Here is a 19,124-nt window from a genome sequence, read left to right on the forward strand (position 1 = left end):
AAATTATCCCCTCCTGGTGCATGTCCTTCTTGTTTTAGTGTAGTGCAGTGGTTCAGCAGTTTTATCATATTTATTTTAAAAGACGATCAATTCAAAACTATAATTTTAAGAATTTCTTAAATTAAGACAGCCTTGGTTGCAATTTGTTTTTATCTATTTATTGGCAAAGATGCGTTTCGGCCTTCCGGAGCATCTTCAGATTAACGCCAGAAGTAATGTGAACATGGCATTAAGATAAAAATTAATATGCTGGCATTAAGGGCGGCTGATGGCTTACCACATTACTTCTTAGGATAATCTGAAGATGCTCCACAAGGGTGAAACGCTTCATGTCCAATAAATGTATTAAAAAAAATGCAACCAAATTGTCTTATTTCAAGAAATTCGTAACAGGTTGCTGTACCAGGAGCCAGCATGGAGTGGAACCTTTTTTATTTTAATAACTTTGAAAACCATATAAATATTTTATATTTTTAATATTCCAAAAGTACTGGGGAACACCGAAAAAAATCCGGAAAAGTGCGAGAAGTACTCGCGCACCTAGTGTTCCATATAAACTTAATTATGTATATAGACAGTTCATCCGTCCTGAGATTCGAGAATCTCGAGGATTTTTGCTGTTATCGATATCGATACAGAGGTGAAATCGGTCCCGGGAACTCCAAGAATTTCGAAAACGCAAAAGAACTATTTTTTCTGTGATATAATTAAAAAATCAACAATTTTATAATTCTTTTCCGTTTACTTTTACTGCGAAACCCTCAGTCTTGCTAAATTTCATGACTGTAGGGCAATGGGAAGTACCCTACAGGGTTTGATGAGTGAATTTGTGAGTATGGCCGTATCTTTTGATTGATTTACAAGCTTAAAATTTAAACGCCGCCACAGGACAAAAGACCTTAGCATGTGGCACAGATTTTAACGTGATACGTCAATCCGTTCCTGAGAAATGGGTATGTTAAACAACGGACAGACTGAGAGTCAGATTAAAAAATGATAATTTTTTTCGTGTGATATAATTCCAGATGATCAGAGTTCGGATTTTTTTCTTTACTTGCACGTGTAAACGTGCTTGTGCTCCTGAAGCATATCCGTAACACTTGAATGCTGATGGAACCTATCGGTAACAAATCTAGCAGCTCGCCTCTGAATTGCACCTAGTTTCCTTTTAATCCGACCTGATGAGGATCCCAAACACTCGAGCAGTACTCAAGAATAGGTCGCACTAGCGTCCCATACGCACTCTTCTTCACAGATGGCCCACACTTTCCTAAAATTTTCCCAATAAGCCGAAGTCGACCATTCGCCTTCCCTAATACGATCCTTACATGCTCGTTCCATTTCATATTTAATGATGGTGTTAAGCAGGACACTACTAATACTGTACCCAAACATTATAAGTTTGTTTTTCCTATGCATCTGCATTAACTTACATTTTCCTACGTTAAGAGCCAACTAGAAATTTTGTCTAGTTCATCTTGTATCAACCTACAGCCACTTATCTACGACACCTTCCTGTACACCACAGCATCATCAGCAAACAGCAGCAACTTGCTGCCCAACCTGTTGTCCAGATCATTTATGTATATAGAAAATAGCAACGGTCCAAACACACTTCCCTGAGGCACTCCTGATGTTGCCCCTATCTTCTATGAGCACCCACTGTCGAGCACAATATCTTGGGTTCTATTACTTAAGAAGTTTCCGAGCCAGTCACAGATCTGTGAGCTTATTGCGGATGCATGTGGCTTTGTTAATAGTCTGCAGTGGGGTACATTGTAGAATACTTTGTCCTTCATCCATAGTTCGCAGAATATTATGTGAGCAAACTGGCTTTGGCAGGAGCGATTCTAACTAATACCGTGCTGATTCCTGGACATGAGCTTTTCGGTCTAGGAAATTTATTGTACTCAGAATACGCTTTAGAATTCTGCAGCAAAGCGATGTAGGATATTGTACTGTTATTTAGCGGGTCCGCACTCTTACCCATCTTATAATACAGGAGTCACCTGCACTTTTTTCTAGTCTCTTGGCACTTAATGCTGATCGAGAGTTCGCGATAAATGCAAACTACGTAAGAGGCCAATGACGTAGAGCACTCTTTCTGAAACCGAATTGGGATTCCTTCCGGACCTGGTGACTTATTTGTTTTGTCTTTCAGTTGTTTTTCTACGCAGAGATGCTTATTAATCATCATCATCATCATCATCATCATAATCATTATCATCTCAGATTTTTTCCCACATCAGATGGAATCGGTGTTGCTTTGCTGGATCCTTCTCTACCATAATGGTATATCGTTCTTGTCCGAGTCATCCTTTCTGCCATAGGTCCCCTGCTACCTTGTCCTTCCATCTCAGTTTCTGTCTCCCTCTTCTCCTCGGTCCTTCGATTTCTCCCTACGTTATACTCCTCTCTTCTCTGCACATGTCCATACCATCTTAGCCTACTTTCTAGCATCTTCTTCCCTATGGGCCACACTTTCACTGTACTCATTCCTTAGTCCAACCTATCGTGTCATCCCACTCATCCACCTTAACGTCTCATTTCTGCCACTTCCGTCTTTTTCTCTTGGGCTTTTGTGATTGGCCAAGTTTCTGCGCTATACAGCATCGTAGGTCTCACTACAGGCTTGTAAAGCTTTCCTTTCATTCTGCAGCTAACCTTTTTATCATACAATACTACGCTCAGTTTCCTCCAGTTCATCCATCCACTATTCATCCTGTGCTATATTTCGGCCTCCAGTCACCCATCACTTTGTATGTAAGGGCCTAGGTATTTAAATTTCTTTACCCGCGCCAGTTGTTCTCCTTGCAGGTTAATATACAGGTCTTTCGTATCCTTTGCACACATATACTCTGTTTTCACCCTTCTAATTCTCATTCTCCTTTCCTCTAGAGCTTTTCTCCACCGTTCAAACTTGAAGTGCTTCCTGGGTGGGTTCACAGATTACAACACCCGGATGCTTATTAATATGTTATTCGTATGAGGCTCTGAACGATGATCAAACGACGGTACGTTTGTATGATTAGCCTGCGTGAACGATTTCTTAAACGTGGGAGTCAAAAATTCTGCCTTCGTTTTGCTCTCTTCTACTGCCGAACCAGACTGGTCAACGAAGAACGAGTGACTGACTGAAAGCCTTAGACTCTCTTACTGATTTTACGTAGGACCAGGATTTTGTCGGGCTCTGCGCCAGATCTTTAGCCAAGGTACGACGGTGGTAGCTGTTGTATGCTTCTCGCACAGACCTTTTCACAGATGCACGAATCTCTACTATTGTTAAGTGGGCTCTTCTGTGTCGGCAGCGCTGTGTAGCGCGCTTTGCATTGCATCTCTGACTGTGCTTTCTTTGTAAGAGACTCTGTGGCTGGTCGGACTCGTTGTTGGAAGTTAATCGCCAGTAGTGTTGGGCAGGTGGAAGTTAGTCGCCAGCAGTGATGGAAGTACTGTTGGGCAGTTGGAGGTGAACGGCCGGCAGTGATGGATGTTAGATGTGAGAAGCTAGCATTGATGGAGGGCAGAGGTCTCAAGTGTTAGCGTAGGCTAACGGTCTGTACATGTTCGACTTGGAGAGTGAATATTATTCATGATTATATTACCTTTGTACTAGATGTCAATGACGATTTATATCCGTGTTTGAACTGTATGACACATTATTCAGGTAAATATACATTATTTGGTTTGCAGCAAAATCTTTTCTTTGCTAACCACATGGCTATTAGTAGTTAGTGCCTTCAGTTGTTACAATCTTTTATTTAGCTGGCAGTACTGACGCTCGCTGTATTGCAGTAGTTCGCGTAATGAAGATCTTTGTGAGGTAAGTGCTTAATGAAATGTATAGGTTATTATTAAGATTTCTCTTTAGTCAGGGCGATTCTGTTTAATCAATTATTTGAAGGCAGGTTGTAATTTTTTTGAGCAGTCAGATTGCGTTACTCTAGAATATTGTGGGTCAGTGCTGACATGATGAGAAAAAGTAAATAGGAAGTACGCTCGGTACGTTCAGTTTTACTCAGCTGTTTCAGAATCAAATAACGTGGAAGTTTCATCTTCTCAGTCATTCTGCAATTTAAGTACAGACACACTCATTTAAATAAGCAGTTTCACTATCATCATTTGCGCGTCCTCTTTTGAACCGAGAGTGCAACAGCCTTTGCTTCCCTAGCATTTTCCGAATTTCGTTATTAAACCACGGTGGGTCTTTTCCGTCCGTAATCCACTTACTAGTCATCTTGTCCAGAGTACGTTGTACAATCTGTTAAAACTTTGCCCATAATTCCTCTATGGCCATCATCGTAGAACTAAATGATTGAAGTTCATTGTCTAAGTGAGATGTTAACAACTGCTTATCTGCTCTTTCTAGCAGAAACGCTCTACCTGCCCTCTTGACTGATTTATTAACTTTCGTAACCATAGTCACTATGGTGACATCAAGATGACTAATTCCCGTCTCTATACAGACGCCATCTATAAGGTCCAACTGTCTGTAGCTTCAATGTCCAAGATGCTTCCACTGCGTGATGGCTGCCGAACTAGCTGCTCAAGACAGTTTTCGGGAAATGTGTGTAAACGTATTTCACAAGACTGACTGTCCACTGCAACGAATCCATAGACGGCCCAGTTTACACTCGATGAGTTAAAGTAATAACCAACTAGTATCTCATAATCTGGGTATTTAATCAAAACCGACCATTGACTTCCTTTGAATGATTCTAGAATTGTTACAGCGAAGTCGGGTGGCCGGTAAAAACATCCAACAACTAATTTCATTTGACCCAGACCTGTTATGCGCGAACCAGGTAACTTCACTATCACACGCAGTTTCAATCTCAGTAGACACTGTATTTCTGTCGAATGCAATGAACACTTCCCCTCCTACGGCATCTAATCTTTATTCCCGAAAAACATTCCAAGACTCGCTAAATAACTCAGAGCTTTTTACTTCGGGTTTTAACTCACTCTCAGTCCCAAGAATAATCTGAAATTGAGAACTTCCCTGGCGGGGGGTAAATTTGGGAACTTTGTTACCAATACTTCTACAATTTACTGATAAAATTTTTACAGTCGAACTTTCTTTGCGCAGAACGCGGTCTGATTTCCCTGTATGGGTATCGACTGGCGAGTGTTCATGAGAGTACCTCAAACTACAGACTTGGCTAAAAAAAAAAAAAAAAAAAAAAAACCATGTGCCCTTCACAAATATTCTACTAGCCGAGCAGCTGCTTCCTTTGTGTAGTGCACCACTGACGTACCAAAGGGAGTCCTACAAATCCCCAGTCGATAACGCAGATCCATAAATTTCCAGCCAAGACCGTCATAGATACGACGAAGCCTTTGGTTGAGACCCTCCACTCAGCTCCAAACCAAAGGACTCCGATCAAGTCTGGGACCGATGCTGAAAACTGTGAGCTCTGCTTGCAGCCGGCGCGCGAGGCCAGCAGTCTTCACCACATTTTCGCCACCTGCCTGAATAAGCTGAGAATGGTCTCAGGATCCATTCGACAGGCATTGTTGATGCCACGTGAGCCACAACTTGCAGATGACTGCTCCCTGTACGCTAAGACAGCCGCAGGCAAGGCCGCCTCCCCATCTCGGATGAGCCCTTCCGGCAAACATACCGAGTGCGCATTGGCTTTCTTTTTTAGCCCTGAACGCTGTCTTCCTAAGGGGCTCCATAATGCGTGTAACAATGGAGCTCCCAATACCTTGCAAATCCTTGCCCACGTGTTCCTGCTCGGACTTTGCTGAAGGGACCATCACCTGTTTACTCGGGCCCATAGGGCCAGCCTCCACACTGGCTGTCAGGAAGGTCGCAGTTCGTAGTAATAGACGGCAAATCATCGAGTAAAGCTGAAGTGATACCAGGTGTTCCCCTGGGACCTCTGCTATTCCTGATCTATATAAATGACCTGGGTGACAATCTGAGCAGTTCTCTTAGGTTGTTCGCAGATGATGCTGTAATTTACCGTCTAGTAAGGTCAACCGAAGATCAGTATCAGTTGCAAAGCGATTCAAAAAAGGTTGCTGTATGGTGTGGCAGGTGGCAATTGACGCTAAATAACGAAAAGTGTGAGGTGATCCACATGAGTTCCAAAAGAATTCCGCTGGAATTCGATTACTCGATAAATAGTACAATTCTCAAGGCTTTTGATTCGATGGGTGTTAAAATTACGAACAACTTCAGGTGGAAAGACCTCATGGATAGTATTGTGGGGAAGGCGAGCCAAAGGTTGCGTTTCATTGGCAGGACACTTAGAAGATGCAACAAGTCCACTAAAGAGACAGCTTACACTACACTCGTTCGTCCTCTGTTAGAATATTGCTGCGCGGTGTGGGATCCTTACCAGGTGGGATTGACGGAGGACATCGAAAGGGTGCAAAAAAGGGGAGCTGATTTTGTATTATCACGTAATAGGGGAGAGTGTGTGGCAGATATGATACGTGAGTTGGGATGGAAGTCATTAAAGCAAAGACGTTTTTCGTCGCGGCGAGATCTATTTACGAAATTTCGGTCACCAACTTTCTCTTCCGAATGCGATAATATTTTCTTGATCCCAACCTACAAAGGTAGGAATGATCATCAAAATAAAATAAGAGAAATCAGAGCTCGAACAGAAAGGTTTAGGTGTTCGTTATTCCCGCGCGCTGTTTGGGAGTGGAATGGTAGAGAGATAGAATGATTGTGGCTCAATGAACCCTCTGCCGAGCACTGAAATGTCAATTGCAGAGTAGTCATGTAGATGTAGACTCGAACGCGTTACCACCCGCCACTCACCCTGCGGTTCCACCGCTTCGGGTGCACTAGAAGATGCCTCGGCAGTAGAGCCCTTGAGTGAAACAGCGACAGCTGAGCTATCTCATGCGACGCTCCAGAGTCTCCGTTTTTTGCGACTACGGTACGCAGCCCCAAAAACAATAAAGTAGGAAAAAACAGGCCAAACAATCAGGAGGCCAGTGGAGGAAATTCATAGGGTAACAACAAATAACGAAAACTAGCGAGGTGGTCGTCATAACGGATCTTATTCGTCATGTGGAACATCATACGCGTTCGTGTAGGCCAGTGGCTCCCAACCTGTGGGGCGCGGCAGCCTGGGCCTGGAGGGGGAAGAGGGGAAAGATGTAAGGGGAGGAAGGGGGGGGGGGGAAGAGCGGCGCAGACAGCTCAGTAAGAAGCAAGAAACATTCTGTCAAACAGTCAAAAGTTTTACATTCTTATTACGGTTAGCGAGTGTAATTGTTGTTGAGTTGACAGCATCACCTTTGCCTCGCGCACCGCGAAGTTATCGCTGACGCAATGCATTCTTCAATCTGTTCTCTGCATTCTTCACTGAGTGTTACAGCTGCTGTTGTGCTCAAATTGATTTCCGTGTATTTGAAAAATAACAGATCAAAAACTGTCTGTTTTTGTGACAAATAATAATAAATTTTCACTACCAAACAATTTTTAAGCTGATCGATTTTGAAAACCGGTAAAGTGGAACACACGTGTCCCACGAACCTAACTAGATTCACGTTTTCATGTGAACCTAGAATTTTCAGAGATAAATTCTTAATTCTAGAATGATTTCACCAGGATGGAAAAAATATAACAAATCAGTACCAAAATATATTTTTTTGCTCTTGACAGTGAGAAACATGAACTATAGCACACAAGTTTTCAAAATAACTTTGGAGATTATACGAAGTATTCTGGGGAATTTACGTCCTCCACAAATTATGTACAAACCAGCAGAATTGGTGTTGTCTATCTGTCCGTTTATTGAGACCTAATTTTCTACTGTGTTACTCAAACTGTGCGTTGAGAAAGCTGTGACAGCAACTAAAAAGTAATGTGGCAAGAGAATTAAAATTAAAGAAGGAGAAATAAGAACTTTAAGATTTGTCGCTTACTTTGTAATTCCGGCAAAAGGACTTGGAAGAACTGGCAAAATACTTGGAAAGCAACTGAATGAAATGGGTAGTGTCTTCAAAAGTTGTTAGAAGATGAACATCAAGAAAAGCAAAACAGGAGTAACGGAATGTAGTTGAATTACATCAGGCAATCCAGGGGAACTACATTAGGAAATGAGACAATAAAGTATTTGATGACTCCTGCTATTTGGTCAGCAAAATAACTGATGATGAGCGAAGTAGGGTAGCATAGAAGAATGCTGAAAGTTAGATGGATACACGTAATAACAGATGAGGAGGTACCGAATCGAGTTGGAGAGAATAAATTTGCGGCGCAGTTTGACTAAAGGAAAGGGTTTGTCGGTAGAACACACCCTGAGGCATCAAGGAATTGCCAGTTTGGTAAGGGAAACAAGTATTTGGGGGGGGGGGGGGGGGGAAGATAATGTAGATGGAGACCCACAGAATACAGTAAGCAGGTTCCAATAGGTGTAAGTTGCGATTGTCACGCAGAGATGAAAAGAAAGATCAGAAATTTGTTACTAGAGTTTATTATGAAATAGGGATTGTAAATGGATTTCATATTTAATCCTTTCAAGTCAGCGTTTCTTTTCAATTCTATTTACTTAATTTTTTGTCAGCAACAATGATATACATTTCTGAAATTCGTGCAAACAGGTGGTACAAAAATCTACTTGTCTTTTTCTGTTGCTGGTGTGTGTGTGTGTGTGTGTGTGTATGTGTGTGTGTGTGTGTGTGTGTGTGTGTGTACCTGCATTGTATCAGCACCGTAATACATCAGTTGTAAATGTTATTCAGAGCGCAAATAGGATCTGTGTTATTAGGCAATATTCTCCAAAGTACCCGTTAGTGTCAGGGCGTTGTTTACGAATGTTCCCAATCACAGTCAAAAGTATCATTCAGAATTAGAAGCATTTAAATGACGTCACTTATAGTTTATTATGTCTATTCACGTTCATTGGTGGTAGAAAAGAATAAAAAGATTTGTGTGGTATTTACGCGGCCATATTTAAACAACAGTGAGAGCGGAGAGTTACAGGTAAGGCTATTCCCATCGCACAGCAAGGAGATTACAATTTCTTGCTCATCTTCATGTGGTATATGGTGTTTGTATACTGCATTTTTATGAAATTATTGAACTGCATTATGTAAGCTCAAGAAAATGATGATTGACGTTATATAAATCACTTAAAGAACCTCAAAATTGGCAAGAAATGCTCGTTATATTTGAATGAAGAAAGAAATTGATCAGAGCAAATTTGACTTGTTGCTGCCTTTTCAAAGTATATTGTGTTCTTTCTAAATCGTGAAAAATGAGTACGAAAATAAAATATGTTGAATTATCTCTTTTGTAGGCAACTCAGAAGGATAGCTCACAGGTAGCCCCGGATCGCAAAGCTTCAAACATCGAGTGTGTGGAAATACATGCAGAATAAATTCTTCTATTGCGATTTAAGAGCTACGAAAATGCCTTGCATGATTTTGATTACCTGAGAATCATGTCGCTTGATGTCTACGAATCACGGGGATGGCTGGAAAACTTGAATTTGTCCTGAAAAGAAAAAATAGCTAAATTAGATTAAGGAGTAACAGAAAATTAGCAAAGTCTTGAGAATCTGTGTACATTATATTACGTTTCCTGACTTAGTCGCGTAGACGAGCTAAAACCAACTGAAATTCAAGAGTCTGAGAGTTATCTGTGGCTTAGCATATCTGCCAGCCTAGATATACCTCTAAGTACTGTTACATGGAAAAAATCAACATTTAAAAAGTGTGGAACGTCGGCAGGATGTTTGGGAGGACCCTAAGGAACGGAAGATGAAGTGCGGGTGGTTTACGTTACAGGAAGCACCTCCAGGGAGGAAAAGGAAAGAACGAAGATTAGAAATTGACGCTCCGTTGAGAGACAGAGCAGGAGCTCTGATTCAGGGAGGGCAGGGATCATCGCGACATTTGCCTTCAGTGACACAGGGAAACACCAGGCCCTAAAACGCCGTACTCCCAAAAGCGGATCCAGTGTGTTTTCCACTGTTCCATCTCAGTGCAGAAAATGTAATATATTTGGAAGTAAGGTGAAAAATGATTTTAATGTTACTGTTGTCTATGTTGTTGTTGAGGTCCTCAATCCAAATACCGGTTTGATGCTGCTCTCCAGCTACTTTCTCCTTTACAAGCCTATTCATCTCCGGGTAACTACTGCAACGTATAGTCTTCTGAACCTGATTACTGTATTCACCTCTTGGCCGCTCCCCCCCCCCCTCCCCCTTTTCTGGAATATTTACCCCCCACACATCCCTCCAGTAGTAAATTGGACATCCCCTGATATCTTAGAATGTGCCCTATCAATTTATCCTTTCTCTCAGTCAAGTTATGCTACTAATTTCTTTCCTTCCCAATTCTATTCAGTACTTCTTCATTGGTTACATGATCTACCAATCTAATCTCCAGCGTACTTCTGAGCACCACATTTCAAAAGCTTCCAGTCCCCTCTCACCTGAACTGTTATTCGTCCACGTTTCACTTCAATACTAAGCATCACTCCTGATAGATACCTCCAAAAAATATTTCCTAAACTTCAAACTATATTCGACGTTAACAAATTCCTCTTTCCGTTGTTAATCTACAGTTTAATTCCTCTCTACTCCATCCATCTTCAGTTACACTACTTTTAGTGTCTCGTTTGCTAATCTAATTCTCACAGGATCGCCTGGTTTAATTCGACTACATTTCTTTCTCTGGTTTTGCTTTTGTTGATGTCCATCTTGTGTTCTCCCTTCAAGATACTGTCCATTCCATACAGCTGCTCTTCCAAGTCCTTTGCCATCTTTGACAGAGTTACAATGTTAACGGTAAACCTCAATTTTTTTATTTTTTCTTCATGAACGTTAACTCCTTCTCCAAATTTTCTTTGGTTTCCTTCACTGTTTTCTCAGTGAACAGATTGAATAACATCCGGGATTGGCTCCAACCCTGTTTCACTCCCTTCTCAAGCACTGCTTTTTTTAAATGCCACTCGACGTTAGTAAGTGCAGGCTTGTTTCTGTTCTCTCTCTGTGTTTTACCCCACCTACGATACTTTCAAAGAGGATATTCAAGTTAACATTGTCAAAAGATTTCCCAAAATCTATGAAAGCTATAAACGTAGATTTATCTTTCCTTAAACCATCTTCCAAGCTACCTAGTAGCCCTCACGTGATCCTACATTACTTCGGATTCCAAACTGATCTTCCCCTAGGTCGACTTCTGCTATTTTTCCCATTCTTCCGTGAATAACGCATGTTAGTACCTTGCAATCATGACGTACTAAACGTATCGTTTCGTAATATTTACACCTGTCTGCACCTGCTTTCCTTGGAATTACTACGTTCTTCTTGAAGTCTGATTGTATTTCGCCTGCCTTGTACATCTTGCACCTCAGGTGGAATGGTTTTATTCTGGCTGTCTCATCCAAGGGTACAAGGGTGTCAGTAGTTCTGAGGGGATGTCGTCTACTGCACGGGCCTTGTTTCAACTTTCAAGGCCGCTGTCAAATTCTTCTTGCAGTATTATATCTCCTACCTCATCTTCTCTTACTCCCTCTCTCTTCTCTCTTTCTGATATTGTCCTCAAGGCTGTTTCCCCTATATACATCTTCTATGAATTCCTTCCACATATTATCTTTCCCTTCTTTGTTTAGTACTGGATTTCCGTCTGAGCACTCAATATTCATACAGCTGCTTTTTGTTCCTCTAAACGGCTCTTTAGTGTGGCTGTTGGAGGCGACTACCGTTTCCCTAGTTATAGATGGTTTGATATTCTCATATTTGCCCTTTGGCCATTCCTGTGTAACCATTTTGCACTTCCTGTCAACCTCAATTTTTCGACATATGTATACCCTGTCGCCTGCTTCCTTTGTTACATTTTTATATTTTCTTCTTATATCACTTGAATTTAATTTCTCCTGTGGAATCCAAGGATTTCTGCCAAGCTTTGTCTTTTTACTTATTTGATCCTCTGCTGCCTTCATCATTTCATCTATCTAAGCTGTCTATTTGACCTCTACTTCACTTCTTCCCCCTGTTTCAGTCAATCTTGGCCTAATGCTCCTTCTAAAACTTTCAATTATCTCTGGGTTTTTCATCTTGTACAGGTCCCATCTCCATAATTTCCTACTGTATTACAATATCTTCGCTTTTAATCTCCAGTTCATAACCAATTATCTCATGACACATTCTTTCAATCTCTTCATCACCTACAGTGCTAGCTGGTATATCAATTTGTACTACTATGGTGGGTGTTGGCTTCGTGTCTACCTTAGCTACGAAAATACGTTCACTATGCTGTTCGTAGTAGCTTACCCGAATTCCTATTTCTTATTCATTATTAGACCTACTCCTGCATTACCCCTCTTTATTCTTGTATTTACAATCAGGTGACGAGAAGACCTGTTTATACTTCCACCAGACTTGGGTAGTCCTCAGTATTTTTAACATAAACCTACCCATTACCCTTTCAAAATTTTCCAACCTGCCTGCCCGATTAAGGGATGTAACATTCCATGCTCCAACCCACAGAACACCGGTTTTATTTTTCCTGAAGACGAGATTGTCCTGAATTCTCCTCACCCAGAGATCTGAATAGGGGACTATTTTATGTCCGGTATGGTTACCCAAGAGGATGCCATCATCATTTAATCACGCTATTAATAATGGTGTATATCTTACTTCAAATTAAACAACTATTGTGACTGAAACGTAAATTTCTCTTTCTAACGTACGGTAGCAACTCATCCAATGAAACGTAATTTATCTCTTCAATGTAAGTTACAGCGAATTATATTTCAATCCCATTCATCATCTGCTGATATCTTTTGATTGTTTTCTGACGAAATAAGACATCCATCAGACGAACAGGCTCTTAGGATTATTGATAACAATTTCATAAGTAGCTAAAAGCATCGTATTGACTGATGAGGAACGCTCTCGACAGCATCTGCAGTCATATGTTGCATTTTCAGTTTATGACCTTTATTTCAGTCCAAAGTTTGCTGAGGATCATTACAGATTAGCATTTGTCGACAATGTTACTCATCCATTGTTCCTCTTGTAGCCTATAGTTTGTATAACACCAATAAATACATCTAAGCCCTTGCTGATTGAGGAGCGAACCCATATAGGAAAAGCTTCACCCCGTGAGAACATAAAGCACGAAATTTTAAAATGGCGAAAACATAAAAATATATCATAAAATAATCAATTTTTAGAATTATTTCTCCAATCGAAATGAGTTGCAAAGATGAAAGTAGGTAATAAACGTTAAACAAGACTGATAGGAAAACGGCAGCAGGAATTAAACGGGAGAGGGTATAATATTTAATAGGGAAACATTTTGAGAGAAAACCTTGATGAAATGCAGTCAGTGTAATACCCAACGAACAGTTAAAGGGCTATAGAGATGACAATGACAAGGAACCTAACTTCTTGTATTACGCTTGACATTTCACCTTTTTAGTACTTCCTGATTTATGGTTGCTTGTTAATTTCTTCTACAGCAGCAACTGGATGGTTTTGCGTAGCAATGGTCACAAAGGTGCAGTGGAGTGATTACGACTTGGAAGTAACGGGCTCGAGTCCCGATGGTGAATGATATTGTAGTCACCGGTAACAGGCCGACAATGAGAGAAAAGTTGCCGTGGCACAATATATGATCGAACCATCGTGCGCCCATCTCCTGAGTTAAATTTTAAACTTCCCACGCCCGGGTTTGATTCCCGGCGGGGTCAGGGATTTTCTCGGCCTCGTGATGGCTGGGTGTTGTGTGCTGTCCTTAGGTTAGTTAGATTGAAGTAGTTCCAAGTTCTAGGGGACTGATGACCATAGATGTTAAGTTCCATAGTGTTCAGAGCCATTTGAACCATTTGAAATTTTAAACGTCACTGCCTTGTCTCATGGACGGAAAGCGAGTGACACTGTTAATGGAGACATTATTGTCAAAGAAGTTGACACAGTACTGCTTCTGTTCAGATGTCCAAAGTGTGTGATTCGGAGTCAGTGGGTGGGGGAAGCGTACTTCGCTCTCCCGACAGTCCGATACTAAGCGCTGTCGTGGTGTCTCGGTACCAAGAATGATTTTGGGCTGCTTTAGCGGTAAAACCCTCAGCTATTCGGTCATCAGTAACTCAGGGAGGAGGGGGAGGGGAAAGGCGGGAGATGAGACACTCAAACCAAATGTTGGTGAGTTTGGGAAGAGTTTTATTGTCCACAGAAAGCTGCCTGAACGTCAGTGAGTTTTCCGAGATGTCCACGGCAACTTTTAACTGGAAATTAAAGTAAAAGATGCTCTTTCGTGGAGGCAGCATTAATTAGCGGAATGTAATCGTTGGCAGTGGAATAGTTTGGAACAGCAGGGCCCGCATCTCGTGGTCGTGCGGTAGCGTTCTCGCTTCCCACGCCCGGGTTCCTGGGTTCGATTCCCGGCGGGGTCAGAGATTTTCTCTGCCTCGTGATGGCTGGGTGTTGTGTGATGTCCTTAGGTTAGTTAGGTTTAAGTAGTTCCAAGTTCTAGGGGACTGATGACTATAGATGTTAAGTACCATAGTGCTCAGAGCCATTTGAACCACTTGAAGAACAGCAGGGAAACGCAACTTGGAGAAGAACACACAGTAGATTAGTAACCACATGATGCCTAATGTTCCAAGTGTAAAGAGAAAATTTTATTTCAAGCGATTATTAATGATCACGATGGTCTAGGGTAACGTTTTTGTCTTCATCTTGGATCCAGAGTTCGATCCCAGCTACTGCTTACAGTCTGAATAAAAATCATCAGCATTACCTGCCAAAGAGATCCGGCATAAAAGATCACTCTCGTTCAGTCAATGGTTTTGTCAAAAGAGGGTGGATAGTTTTAGGGCACTCTCTTGCCCTTGGAGTGGGAAACCATCCATGAAAGCGAAGGAATGAGCTAAGATTAACATGAGGCTGCAGAAGGCAATGGAAACACTGCATTAAAGACACATAACATGTATCTGCAGGCCGTATGGCCTGACTGAAAAAGTTTCATAACGATGTGACACATGAATTGGTATGTCTGCCCTCTGTCCACACACATTTTGGGATTAGGGAGTATAAGCATATACAGCTGTATAGAGAGTTTTATTAGAATAATTGTGATGAAAACTGCTACGTGCTCCGAATAGCGAATCGCAAGGTATTCAAGTCTGAATTTAGTTGGTTGATCTAAATTCACAAGTGCCGCAAGCGAGCGGAATCAATTACGTCGCAGAGTGGTCGTTGCTGGCCGAGGAAACGAAGTCATTGGGATACAAGTGAAGCCATAACATCGGGAAAGTTTCGAAGGCTGGCCGATGGATACGAGTAGTCTAAGCATAGATACTGCATAATTTGCAGCAGCGGACATCACTTCTTTCCGAAAAGCTACAAAATACTGTAAAGGACAGAAGAAAAGTAGGGCGTCATAAAGTTACGAATTGTAATACGCTACTGGCCCTTAAAATTGCTACACCACGCAGATGACGTGCTACAGACGCGAAATTTAGCCGACAGGAAGAAGATTCTGTGATATGCAAATGATTAGCTTTTCAGAGCATACACACAAGTTTGGCGCCGGTGGCGACACCTACAACGTGCTGACATGAGGAAAGTTTCCAACCGATTTCTCACACACAAACAGCAGTTGACCGGTGTTGCCTGGTGAAACGTTGTTGTGATGCCTCGTGTAAGGAGGAGAAATGCGTACCATCACGTTACCACCACGTCTCGATCCCTGAGTCAACAGATAGGGACGTTTGCAAGACAACTACCATATGCACGAACAGTTCGACGACGTTTGCAGCAGCATGGACTATCAGCTCGGAGACCATGGCTGCGGTTACCCTTGACGCTGCATCACAGACAGGAGCGCCTGCGATGGAATACTCAACGACGAACCTGGATGCACGAATGGCAAAACTTCATATTTACGGATGAATCTAGGTTCTATTTACAGCATCATGATGGTCGCATCCGTGTTTGGCGACATCGCGGTGAACGCACATTGGAAGCGTGTATTCGTCACCTGGGGTGATGATATGGGGTGCCATTGGTTACACGTCTCGGTACTCTTCATTCGATCCCTGCGAAAGCCAACATTTCAGCAGGACAATGCACGACCGCATGTTGTAGGTCCTGTGCGGGCCTTTCTGGATACAGAAAATGTTCCACTGCTGCCCTGGCCAGCACATTCTCCAGATCTCTCACAAGCTGAAAACGTCTGGTCAATAGTGGCCGAGCAACTGGCTGGTCACAATACGCCAGTCACTACTCTTGATGAACTATGGTATCGTGTTGAAGCTGCATGGGCAGCTGTACCTGTACAGGCTATCCAAGCTCTGTTTGACTCAATGCCCAGGCTTATCAAGGCCGTTATTACGGCCAGAAGTGGTTGTTCTGGGTACTGCTTTCTCAGGAACTATGCACCCGAATTGCGTGAAAATGTAATCACATGTCAGTTCTAGTATAATATATTTGTGGAACGAATACCCGTTTATCATCTGCATTTCTTCTTGGTGTAGCAATTTTAATGGCCAGTAGTGTAGTTAGGAGGCAGGTAAAACTTGGGCACATATCGTTCTGCAAGGGTTTATATCTTGGAGCTATCGAGGTAAGTTTTCTAATATCAAAAACATTAACGGTTGTTGAAGGCGATGGTGTGGGGTCATCGCCACCCCGGTCGATCAGCAGTGCAGAGGACACGCCATTGCCCACGCGGTTGGAGCCGGAAGCGATAGGACGTGTTGCGAGAGGCGAATCCACAATTATGGCCAAATACGCTTTGTCTTTGCACATATTACAAAGTAATTTATTTGCACATCTACTCGCTTAGGAAGTGAATGTGTTTAGTGATTATAAGTATTCTTGATTTGTCATACTTTCGCACACTTAGACGACTTCAGACAATGCACAAAGCTTATTTCAGGCGCTACAACATTACTACGATTCGCATAGGTAAGTCGGGGGTCTCTGCTATGTATACTGCCTCGGTGTTGTGACTTTATAGTCGCTGATCACCATTAGGTTGCGACAGGGAGAGGAATATCTTACCCTGTGTTTGTTGAGAAAGGGCGAGCATATCCTAAACTATCCTACCGGTGTGGTAGCAACATTGCGTAGCATAGTATAACTGTGGCAGATTAGTATGATGGGTTCTGGTACAAGTAACTTCCTCTTGCATATCGGTAGTGTTGGAGCGAGAGTCAAAAGTTACGTTCGCGAGAGCACTATGGATTGGGATCCAAACATAGCTTTGTGCAACTGCTGTAACGAATGTACCAGAACAAAACTGGAGGGCACTGGGCCCCAACTATATATTAAGATATTACCTGATTTGTCTGGGATTGATTTACAGATGTAACAACTTCTCCGTAATGTTATTTTCGTAGCATATTCGCTCTCAGATTTCATATGTTGGCGGGCATCATGCAGGTAACTGTCCTGAAGGTAAGATCAGGTACGTTTGGTGGGTGGGGAAGGTGCGGTTGAACGTCGAAGATGAAGAACCGAGAGGGAAGGTCATTAGATACACGCACTGCTGTTTGACTGCCGCATCCCGATACATGTAGTTCACACGTGGTGCGTTGTTGGTTAGGGTTTGAACCGCCGCTATTTTTTTAAAGGTAACTGGCCAAATTCACGTAAAACACGACAGGGAAGAACAAACAGGACAGAACTTTTCGTTTGCAAAAGATTCCGGGTTAGTCTCCGGGAGGACACTGACAAGAGGGAGGTAAACATGAGAGAAAAAGTGATTAATCAACGAAGGAGCAACATTTCACAGGTCGGAATGTCTGAATCATGAACGAGGATGGGAAGCTAGAAAATATGGAAATGATAATTCAAAGGCTCAGTCTTGATATAGCGGGAATCAATGAAATGCAAAGGAAAGAACTTAAGGATTTCTGGTCAGACGGATATAGGGCAATAACGACACAAGCAGAAAATCGTATAACGGGAATAGGATTCGTCATGAACAGGAAGGTAGATCAGAGAGTGAATTCAGAATTACTTTTAACAATTCAGTGGGAAGATTGTTCCCATCAGAATCGATAGTAACTAATGCCGACAGCAATAATTCAGTTATAAATGCCGACGTCACAAGCTGAAGATGAAGAGATAGTGTATGTGACGGCATTGAATGGGTAACTCAGTAGGCAAAGGAATGTAGGGGCTTGGGGTGCTGTGAGAGGGGAAGGAATTAGGACAACGGATCCGGAGAATTTTAGCTCGTTGGTGAGAATATGAGAGCGAGGCGTAGCGCCATGTATCGCACCTGTGGTAAGTCAGACGGTAGCGAGCAGGCAGATACAAACAATGAGTCAAGGCTGCTGCGTGACAGATACGCGCTCTGATCCAGCAATAGCTGCAAGTAGTTGTGACTGTGGCCGATAGGTGTCAGTATCTTACGTATTATGAAATCAGACGTAATTAAAACAACATATTTTGGAAACCAAACTGTATCTTTAGTGAATATCACGTCTTCTGTTAAGTATTATTAACTTTATAGGTTTAATTATTAGTGCGAATGTTGGTTTGAATGCGAAGTATTTAATAAACGATTATCGTTATGTCTATTATCTGAGCGTACGTTAGCGTGAGAACTGCGGCTGGACAGAGAGAATGAATCTTAATGCTAATGGCTCTGAGCACTATGGGACTTAACATCTTAGGTCATCAGTCCCCTAGAACTTAGAACTACTTAAACCTAACTAACCTAAGGACATCACACACATCCATGCCCGAGGCAGGATTCGAACCTGCGACCGTAGCAGTCCCACGGTTCCGGACTGCAGCGCCTAGAACCGCACGGCCACCGCGGCCGGCCAGTGAATCTTACTCAGGGGAAATCTGTAAAGTGTAACTAGCTAGTTTATGAGACTAGGGAAACAATAAACATTTTACAATAATTCAGTTATTTAAAGATGGGGTGTTCTGATATTGGTGGATTTTAAAAAATTTTTTCATTTAATAAATTGTTCGTAAAAGCTGTTAGACTGTGATTGGTCTAACAGCGGTTTAATACTAATATCAGATTGGCTACGATTTGTATCAGCCAATTGTCAGATAGTACGTTCGCGCGTATTTTGTGGACTAAGAGATTTTCTTTTGAAAGTCTTAGGCCAGTGCTACACTATCAGATTTCTTTGTCAAAGATTTGATCAAAGATATGATCAAATATTC

General features: G+C 42.1%; 1 protein-coding gene across 2 annotated transcripts in view; it reads right to left on the minus strand.

Annotated features, from left to right (window-relative positions):
* LOC126272465 (vesicular glutamate transporter 1-like) overlaps positions 1–19,124 on the minus strand; it is a 155,772-nt gene that overhangs the window by 106,385 nt on the left and 30,263 nt on the right. For both annotated transcript variants that reach the window (XM_049975343.1, XM_049975342.1), the window contains exon 2: positions 9,405–9,466. In XM_049975343.1, the coding sequence (XP_049831300.1) occupies positions 9,405–9,415 (11 nt within the window). In that variant the 5' untranslated portion in view covers positions 9,416–9,466. The remainder of the gene's footprint in view (positions 1–9,404; positions 9,467–19,124) is intronic.

Source organism: Schistocerca gregaria, chromosome 5, assembly GCF_023897955.1.
Source record: "Schistocerca gregaria isolate iqSchGreg1 chromosome 5, iqSchGreg1.2, whole genome shotgun sequence".
Taxonomy (NCBI): Eukaryota; Metazoa; Arthropoda; class Insecta; order Orthoptera; family Acrididae; genus Schistocerca; species Schistocerca gregaria.